This window comes from Notolepis coatsorum (assembly GCF_963971535.1).
Source record: "Notolepis coatsorum genome assembly, chromosome: 2".
Taxonomy (NCBI): Eukaryota; Metazoa; Chordata; class Actinopteri; order Aulopiformes; family Paralepididae; genus Notolepis; species Notolepis coatsorum.
The window spans coordinates 105210664-105221225 of NC_140166.1; the positions used below are offsets into that span (position 1 = coordinate 105210664).

Here is a 10562-nt window from a genome sequence, read left to right on the forward strand (position 1 = left end):
AAAAAAGTGTGGCATGACTTTCTTCAGGTTTGCTTGATTGAAGTCGCCAGCTACTATCATGGCTGCGTCTGGATGTTTAATCTGTTGTTTGGTTAGGTGTCCTTGTAGATCCGCCAGTGCCCTGACGGTGTTGCCTTGTGGAGGAATATACACCGCCGTCATGATAATGGCAGTGAATTCTCTGGGGAGGTGAAACGGGCGACATTGAACCGACAAATGCTCTAGGACCGGTGAGCATGAATGGGACAGAATCTTTACCTCCTTCGGATTGACCCAGTTGTTGTTGGTCAGAAGAAGTAGTCCTCCTCCAACGCTCTTGCCGGACTCTTCAGTACGATCTGCTCGAAAGACTGAGAAGGACTCGGACAGAGATATTATGTGGTCCGGAGTGGATGCTTTGAGCCATGTCTCCGTAAAGCACATAATATTGCAATCCCTCACGTCCCGGTCAAAACGGACCCTTGCGCGCAGATCGTCCATTTGATTCTCCATGCTCCGGACATTTGCCAGCAGGATTGAAGGGATACCTGGCCGGTAAGGAGAACCTTTCAGTCTCTTCTTAATTCCACTTCTGCATCCTCTGTGGGGATGTAGTAAGTAAGTTAGTAAGTAAGTTAAGTAAGTTAGTCAAACGTTATTTGTATAGCACCTTTTTAAACACAGGTTGTTTGGTGTATATGTTCTTATTTGTGAAAAAAAGTTATGCACTGAAATGTCGTATCACGTTCCATTTGTGTATACAATATGGTGAATAAAATAGCTATGCATCCCCCACCCTGTGTAACCCCTCCTGCTGCTTTGACACCCAAATTTCCCCTAGGGGATCAATAAAGGAGTATCTTATTTTAAAGAAATCTGAATCTGAATCTGAATCAGCTTTCATGAGTAACACTTCACTTCCAGGTTTCATGACAATCGGGTGGACAACATACTGTAGTAGGGGAAGTTATTTTCCAAAAAAGTGAATTGGTGGAAAATCCAATATGGCCGCCATGGGTGGTCTTACAGTCTGTTGTAACCAAGACCAAGGTTACCTGTATATGTGGACAACATCTGGTGTTAATTAGACCAATGGCGTCTGAGTTATGGCATTTCAAAGTTGGACATTTTGACCTTTGATTATAGCGCCACCATGAGGCCGATCGGTGTGCAATTGTGATGGATTAGAACACATCTATCATTGTGGCAAATTCCTGAATTTCCCCAAGAGGATCAATAAAGGAATATCATATCTCATCTTAAATTGCATGTCTCTGTCAGCTCAATAGCATTTTATAAAAATTTTGGGACGGACCAACTGAAAGATCAACTTATACTAGCTGGTTGGTTGTACCTAGTAAAAATACATGTATATATTGTTGACAGCAGCATATATACATTTTTATCTTGATTAATAATCTCTAACCCTTGGAGTGGGCCGTTGTCTCTCTGTGGCACTCCCCAGGACAGGAGAACTGAGGTGGGGGTGTCAGAGTATAGTTGGGGGGCTGGGACCCCTTGCGGAGGGGCTGGGGGGAGTACGGAAAGGCTGAGACACCTCAGACAATGAACAGCCCACAATGGTACAAGCCTCCACCTAGAGAGAGAGAGAGAGAGAGAGAGAGAGAGAGAGAGAGAGAGAGAGAGAGAGAGAGAGAGAGAGAGAGAGAGAGAGAGAGAGAGAGAGAGAGAGAGAGAGAGAGAGAGAGAGAGAGGATAGTCAAATAGTTGGGAGGGGTGTGTAGGTTGAGGGACATAATGACATACTGTATTGTACTTATATCAGTCTATATTATTTAAGCATTATATCACACCTAGGAGTGTGTTATATGAATTAGATCATGCCTAGGGGTGGTTATTAGGCCCGACACGCAGCAGAGGGTCGTTAGACCCCCCTAGGCATGATCTAATTCCTATAACACACGACTACAAGTGGTGTAATGTCTTTTATACAATGGCAGAATTCACCCAACCTTATTACTATAGAATAAACACACAGTAATTGAAGCATAATGGAGATTTATTCACAAAACCATCCACAGAGAAAGTAGATCCAATAGTAGATCCACTAGTAGACACCAGAGGGAGCTCCACAAACCATGTTAAACCCAGATTTGGCTCAAACAAGGGACTAAACGCCCCTAAACGAGAAGCGTTTTGATAGAGAAAAGCGAGACAGACGTCAAATGTATATACTCTCTTTTTTAGACTCTTCTTGTATCACAAACAGTACTGTATTTGTAAATCTGGTATGTCATAAATGTCTAGATGTAGCAGTACTGTCTATCTGTATGTCATGTATGTCATATATGTTATGATGCATTGAAAATGGGGGACCCTGATGTAAACAAGACGAAAGTCTTTCTCTGGTCTGCATCCCCTTAACAATTGTGTGTATTGAGCTGTACTGTATTGTACCCATTCTGCAATCTGTTAATAAAATGTTCAATCAATCAATCAAATAACAACCGGTAACTTCACTGTGCTTCTTAAACAAGATGTAGCAGTACTGTCTGTCTGTATGTCATGTATGTTATAGGCCTATATGTTATGATGAATTGAAAATGGGGGACCCTGATGTAAACAAGACGGAAGTCTTTCTCTGGTCTGCATTCCCTTAACAATTGTGTGTATTGAGTCGTACTGTATTGTACCCATTCTGCAATCTGTTAATACACTTTTCAATCAATCAATCAATCAAATCTGACAAAAATAAATAATTAAAAAAACGTCTGCCATTTTGTTTTGTTTTTAATCTCCGCGATTTTTCTTTTGTTTCACAATGAGTCACGACAAATTAATTACATAATCCATGTGTATGTAACGAACTAACATATTCCAGTTGACTGTATCTTTTTTGGAGGATTCGTTCAAAAGCTATTCATACTTCCATTTTTCTATCTATGGCGGATTGATTCAGACAGAAAAAAAAGTAATTCGGTTGTGGGAGGGGATCTGGGGTCACGTGGAGTGTGTTATACTAAATAACAACCGGCAACTTCACTGTTTCAGCCAATCAGAATCAAGAAATGTGCATGCCATTGTATAACAGGTTTTACATGGATATACTTCTAAAGCAGTTTCCCCAGCATTGACTGTACCTGTATGCTGTAGATCTGGTAGGGTAGGAGTTGAAGGAAGATGTAACTACTAACGTTCCCTGGGACAGTGGCTGAGAGGGTGGAGATGGGGCCGGAGGCTGGTGGAGAAGGCGTAGAGCTTACTATGGTGCTATGATGCATTGAGTTGGGGTTGAGGCTCTGTGCTGTGCTGGAGATGGTGCTGGAGCTGAGCCTGGGGTCGGGTACGGTGTCTCGACTACTGGATCGTGTGGGGATGAACGGGTCAGAACTGGGGCCTTGACTTAAGTTAGGGATGTTATTGGAGCCATGTATCACGTCAGTGCCAGAGTTTGTATTGGACATGATACTAGTAGCTGGGTCAGTGATTAGCGTAGCAGCATTCAAGGCGGGGTTCATGCTAGCATTATCTCCTTGGTTAGAGATAATGACGCTGGGGGGGCTGGGGGTAGAGCTGGCCTGGGGTGGAGGTGGAGATAGAGGGTGTAGTTGGTGATGAGACCATTGGGCTGGGATGGAGGAAGCCAGTACACGCTCACATTATGAGGGTGGAGGTCTGATAATATTGGAGGGGTCCACTGATCCAGGCCCTGGAGAGAGAAAGAGAGTGGGGAGAGAGAGAGAGAGAGAGGGAGAGAGAGAGAGAGAGAGAGAGAGAGAGAGAGAGAGAGAGAGAGAGAGAGAGAGAGAGAGAGAGAGAGAGAGAGAGAGAGAGAGAGAGAGAGAGAGAGAGAGAGAGAGAGAGAGAGAGAGAGAGAGAGAGAGAGAGAGAGAGAGAGAGGAGGAGGGGGGGGGGGGGGGGAATTGAGAGAAAAATATACATATTCCATAAAGGGAGAACAAATTATCTTACTCCGTCTCCGCAAAATGATCATGTGACCGAGGGTGACATCACAAGGACAAACAGTGATTTAGCCACCCCTATTCCAGGGATTAACATGCAAACTCTCTCTCTCACTCACTCACTCTTTATTCCTCCCCTTCCACACACACACACACACACACACACACACACACACACACACACATGAATATGCAAATCATCTCAGTTAAACAGGGGCACAGCAGATCACATGTCTGCAACATGAGTGAGTGAGTGAGTGAGTGAGTGAGTGAGTGAGTGAGTGAGTGAGTGAGTGAGTGAGTGAGTGAGTGAGTGAGTGAGTGAGTGAGTGAGTGAGTGAGTGAGTGAGTGAGTGAGTGATTGAGTGAGTGAGTGAGTGAGTGACTGACTGACTGACTGACTGACTGACTGACTGACTGACTGACTGACTGACTGACTGACTGACTGACTGAGTGAGTGAGTGAGTGAGTGAGTGAGTGAGTGAGTGAGTGAGTGAGTGAGTGAGTGAGTGAGTGAGTGAGTGAGTGAGTGAGTGAGAGTGAGTGAGTGAGTGAGTGAGTGAGTGAGTGAGTGAGTGAGTGAGTGAGTGAGTGAGTGAGTGAGTGAGTGAGTGAGTGAGTGAGTGAGTGAGTGAGTGAGTGAGTGAGTGAGTGAGTGAGTGAGTGAGTGAGTGAGTGAGTGAGTGAGTGAGTGAGTGAGTGAGTGAGTGAGTGAGTGAGTGAGTGAGTGAGTGAGTGAGTGAGTGAGTGAGTGACATCATGGTATGGCATGGCACAATAGTATCGTAATCACATACAGCAAGCTTGAGACTGGTCGGTTACCCTCTCTCACTCACACCAAAGACACACAGGCACACAGCTTTCACAGAAGTGTTCAAATAGGCTTGAAACACACAACACAATGTTAAAATTATGGCGGGTGCTATTCTTTAAAATACAGAAAAACAAGGTCTGCGTCTTTTTGTGAGTGTCATGATTTGTGGAAAAATACATTGCTGTTGAGTTTTTCAATGTAAATCTTTGGCACTTTGAGCACTTCATTGCATTGGGCTGACGGCAGACTACAACTGATATCTCCTATAACCGTGGCAAATCACACCCACTAACCCACCCTGTAGCAAATGAACTGCCTTACCTCCGATATCGTGATGTGATTGGCTGCAAGCTAGCCTAGTTTAGCACAAATGAAGGATGCTGATACAGACTAGCTAGCCTAGCTGTTGGCTAAAAACACTTATCCCGGAGTTGTAAGCTGCTAGGCTAGTGGTCCATATCTGCTTCCGTAAATGTTTTCCTTAAAGAAAAAGCTGTTACATCATGAGCTGATTCTAGACATATTGTAGTAATTGTAGATCATCTGACTCACGCGTTCATGCAGTATGTAGCCTACATGTTTTCTTCTTCGACTAAATAACTTTCTTTAAAAAAATAAATAATGGCTGCTTGTTCTTGCTTTAGATCTGGTAGCTGCAAAAAGCATAGTTAACTGTTAATAAGTGCATAGTCAACTGCTAATAAATACATTTACCGTAATAAAGCAACAAAAAAGGTTTAACAATGACAGAATAGAGCTTTACCGATCTGTCGACTAGGTTTGGTCTCCCCGCCTCCCATTTCTTTTGGTATTTCCAAGTTAGACACTGTGTCCAATCACTATTACCGGGCTTTCCCCAACTGCTCCCGACGCAGACGTGTGAGAGGCTCATCCAGCATGACCCATTCCAAAAACAAAATTGTAACTTAACCCACATGTTTTACACATGTCCGCTCTTTGACTAACCTCTGGAAAAATTACTTCGACACAATGTCCAAAATATTCACACTCTCTGTAAATATTTCTCCACATACTGCCATCTTTGGTATTCCAGAAGACTATGCACGGTTCACTTCCAGACTATTAGGTTTTCTGGCGTTTACCTCCTTGATAGTGAGACGCCATCTCCTTCTCCAATGGAAGTCTACTAAACCACCCTCTAGCACCCAATGGCTGAGAGACGTGATGTCCTTTGTAAAATTAGAAAGAATCAGATATTCCACCAGAGGTAATCTAAGACAAGTACATTCCCAAAAAAATGGGACCCACTCCCGACATACTTTAACTCCATCTAATCCCACCTCACTGAATGATCGAGCATTTTATAAGGGCCTTATACCTATTAACTAACACTTAATACAAGGACCTTAATATAAAGCGTTACCAACATATTTTAGGTTAAAAAATAAGTTGAAAAATAGAAGGTTGACGAGTGAGCAAGCTGCCAACTAGCAGCGCATGTATCCAACCAGGTGCATTCAACATGGGCACATGAGAAGTACAGTAAAGAGGGGATACATTTATGTGCAGCCGGCACGGCTACCAAAACAAAGAACACATAAGCTGGAATAACCACACACACAGAGGGAGTGCTCATAATACCATCACCCCACTATATCTTACGGCAAATAGTTGTTTTCTGTTATATACTGTACATGTTCAGAATCAGGGATATAGCACTTTTAAGGTATGTCTACCTCCACCAAGGCGAAGCATGTAATGGTCTCAAGTAATGGTCATATTACCATGAAATTAGCTGTGCGCAATAATGACCCCATATCATTCTTACCATATATCTATCCACATCTGTCTGTACATACCTGCACATACTCCTTTTACATATCTGTAGATACTACATATCTACTACCACATACCCACTCTACTACAGTAGTTACACTGCTGGCCAGTATGACTACAAACATACTGTCTTGGTCTGTATCACTGTACATATACTACAACTCTGTACATCTGGTTAGCACTACACCCAGTAGTACTCATTTATATATTTTATACCCAGTTTAATCACGTGTACATTGTATATTACTATTGCACCTTACTGTTACATTTGCACTCTGGTTGGATCACAACAGTATTTTCGTTGTACTGTACTTGTGCTGTATAATGACAATACATTTGAATCTAATCTAATAAAAAGAAGCCCATTGCGTTTTGTGACCCCATGACCTTTCCTCTAGCATCACCATCAGGCTACATTTAGAGCACGATATCTTGAAAAGTCATGACATAATTGTAAGGGCATGACATAATAAATAAAGGTTTACTGTGCACATTCATCACATGACACAGCATTCATGATAAATGTAGATGTTTTTAGAGGGAGTACAGTTATGTCAGAGGTTGGTAGCAACGACAAGCATCATTCTTCTCTCTCTGTCTCTCTCCCTTTCTGTCTCACCTCTCCACTACTCGCTCCTCTCCCCACGCCACCCCACTCACACAGACCTCCCTGCTAAATAAACAATGCAGAGCGTTGACCTTTCGGGTTAACGTGTTTCAATGCTAGCTCCACTCAGCACTCACACTGATTCAGTTACCACAAAGGTCCACCACACATCACCAATTACCAAGGAGCTGGCTGTCTATCTGCCTGGCTGAATTTCTTCAGTATTACGCCTCCGTGGTTGGCTACCTGCCTGTCTGTCTGCTTTTTCATAGTCGGTTAGTTGGTGGGTCTGAACGAATAACCGAATAGTCAGTGTGTGCCGACATTCACCAAACCTAGAATATGTTAACACATTCCCCGCCAATCCCGTTGTACAGCGTGTTTGCCGGCCATGCAAATTCTGCCAGACCACGCTGTACAGCGTTATTGAGATCATATTTCATTTTTTCGCCATGGCATTCATAATTCTGCCACCCAGCCTCTGGTGATACAGTGGGACCCTGCACAATAGTGCAACGCCTCAATACCGCCGCCTGGTGGATGATCGGGCGAGTTACAACCGGAAGTGGCCATCGGTGCATCTGGGAAATCTGTCCGGCAGTCACATATCGTTGCGGGACTACAGACAAACACTGGCGTGCATATGGATTGCTGCCAAAACTCAATAATCTATATGATTTGGGCGTTTATTGCACCATACAAACAGGAAATGGATCTAGTAGATCGACGTCAAATAAGTGGGATCTTTTTCCTCCAGTCTCATCATCGAACGGTAAGAGGACAGTAACGTTATTTTCAAGCCGATTGTACATTTCTTTATTTACAAACCATCTGATCAATAAATCAACCCATACTACATAAAGCATTTACTGACGATCACAGAATTATAAACGAGGGGGGGGGGGTTTCCCCCCCTTGGTTTTTTTCTTTTGGTCAAATCATGTTGTGCAATAGTCACTTTTGGTGAGTTGTTTCTATACAATTCAGTTATATGACATTTAGGTATGACACAGGACTACACAAGCATTTTTTGTATAGAAATGTGTCAACAGACTCAAGCAGGGAACCACAATATTTTGCATACGAATTATGCAGAATGTAATATCATAACTGTCTATTACTTTTCTTGTAATTGAGCCAATTTTCCTTAGGTACGGTTTTGAGGTGTGTGTTCAACAGAATGTAGTATCAAAAACACATTCACAAAAAGTATGGGTTACTGAATGCTGAACTGCACTGTTATAATCACTAAGCCATTGTAAGACCTTACCTGTGTCCCTGTATCACTTGTCTCTGCTGCCCTTTGATTTAAAAACGTCCCTATGTGCATTTTCCTTTTTTCTTGGGCATATTTCAGTTAGTCACAGTAAAAGTCACCTAGTAAAAGTGAGATAATTGACAATATCAAAACATGCTAGGGCTGTACCGAATAGTTCGAAGCTTCGTTCATAATGTTGACATTCAAATTCTAAATCAATATAAAAAATTGTAAGAAAAAAAAGAAAACCGTATTTTTTTTTATTTTTCAATTTTTATTTGCCAAGGTATGGCGAGTATGCCATACCTTGCCATACCAGAACGACGCCCCTGTGCCACAGTAGAACAATTCTAATGTCCCACACTAGAAACAATTTTCATTCGATTTTCTTGAAGTTTCCCACGGGCTACGTTGCAGCCAGCTACTCAGCCAAGGAAGAATAACAGCGCTAGCGGGCCAGAAGCCAGGCAGGAACAGCACGTCTAACACTGCCTCCTAGTGGCTGAAATCGAAAATGTCATGCTGAACGTTGCATATTAGTCAACATGGTTCCACCAATGATGTTCTCAACAAACTGCATATGAAAAATGTCTGTCTGTCTATGAGCCTGTTCCTCTTGGTCTCTACGGGTAATCAAGGAGTGTGTATGTCTCTATCAGATGAGTCTGTTGTGCTGTTGTGTAACATGACCTGTTAGCCTGTAGGCAGGGCCGCCTGGGAGAAATGCGAGGCCCTGTGCGAGATTTAACGCGAGGCCCCCCCCCCCCCCCCCCCCAAGGTAAAAAAAAAAAAAAAAAAAAAAAATTATATATATATATATATATATATATATATATATATTTTTTTTTTTTTTTTTTTTTTTTTTATACAGTCAACATATTCTTAAATAATAGCGCTGCCCGAGGCGGGGCATGATACAGTCAACATATAGCAAAAGAGAGAGCGAGAGAGAGCTCCCGTTCTACAGTCAATATACAGTGTACAGAGAGAGAGAGAGAGAGAGAGACACATTGGAAAGAAATTGAAATGCTATTTGGCCCTAAACAGAGAGTACACAGTGGCAGAATACCTGAGCACTGTGACTGAAGATCCTTGAGCACAGCCTAGCCATCGAGAAAGGCCGCCATAGGCAGACTGTGTGTGTTAGAAAGAGAGAGAGAGAGAGAGAGAGAGAACATGTGTGTTTGTCATGTGTGTGTGTGTGTTAGAGAGAGACTATAGCATGTATGAGAGATTCAAAAGGACAAAGATCAACACTTAAATCCAACAAGAAGAGGGTCAACAGAGAAACCAAAGCAGCAAGGAGCCAATGGCCGACATCAGCTAAATAGGCTAGCCAGGTACTGTGACACCAGGCCACGTGACACACACAACGTGGCTACACAAACGACCATTCACACACAGCACATGTCGTATCTCCAAATGTTGTGAAGTAGCATATGTTTTGCCTGGAAAAAAACATCGTTATTAACAAAACATTCGGGAGGGGAAGGAAGGAAGAGTGGGGTAATGTCATCATGACATTTTCATTAATCCAAGTTACCTGCACGATGAACGCTGGGCGAAAGGCCGCAAGGTCTCCACGTTGACGAAAGGCCTCTCGCTGGCGGGACAAAAAGAAGCTATGGCCACTGGCCAGAGCCTTGTCATGGTGCAGGCCCGACTACATCTTCTGTCAAAGGGCCTGCTATTCTCAAGGCTAACTGATAGCATCAAACGAACGTTCCCAGCTGACGCTAAACAGCTAACAGTTAGCTCACACAGTTAGCTACTAGTAGTATTAGCTAGACCAGTTTGGCTCCAAGAGAGAAAGAGAGATAGGGTCAGGTGACTCAGATCCACGGCGGGTACATAATCATAAGTTGACTCACCATAACGCAGTATCAACGTGGAAGGATACTTTCTTGGCCCCACGGTGTAATTTCGGCGTATTGCTGCCTAACAGATTTATCTGCTCACAAGTTCTCTTCTCCTTCTTTTGAAAAGACATCCACTCGCCTCGCCTGGTTAGCTAACGCTAGTTAGCATTTAGCTAAGCTAGCTACTAGCCGACATGGCTATACCGAAAGGCTCCGGCCATTTGTCCCGCTAGCGAGAGGCCTTTCGTCAACGTTCCTTGGTTGGTGACCGACCGACTGATAATGACCGACCTCTTTCTTCGTCTTGGCTATTGGGCATAACTAA

The 10562-nt window shown here is 43.2% G+C and overlaps 1 protein-coding gene across 1 annotated transcript in view; it reads right to left on the minus strand.

Moving 5' to 3' along the window:
• Positions 1–10562, minus strand: part of ush2a (Usher syndrome 2A (autosomal recessive, mild)) — a gene marked incomplete at both ends in the record, with an annotated part of 469579 nt that overhangs the window by 280825 nt on the left and 178192 nt on the right. Inside the window, 3 exon segments of the mRNA XM_084308263.1 lie at positions 1406–1515; positions 1517–1576; positions 3081–3297. Of these exon segments, the coding sequence (XP_084164389.1) occupies positions 1406–1515; positions 1517–1576; positions 3081–3297 (387 nt within the window).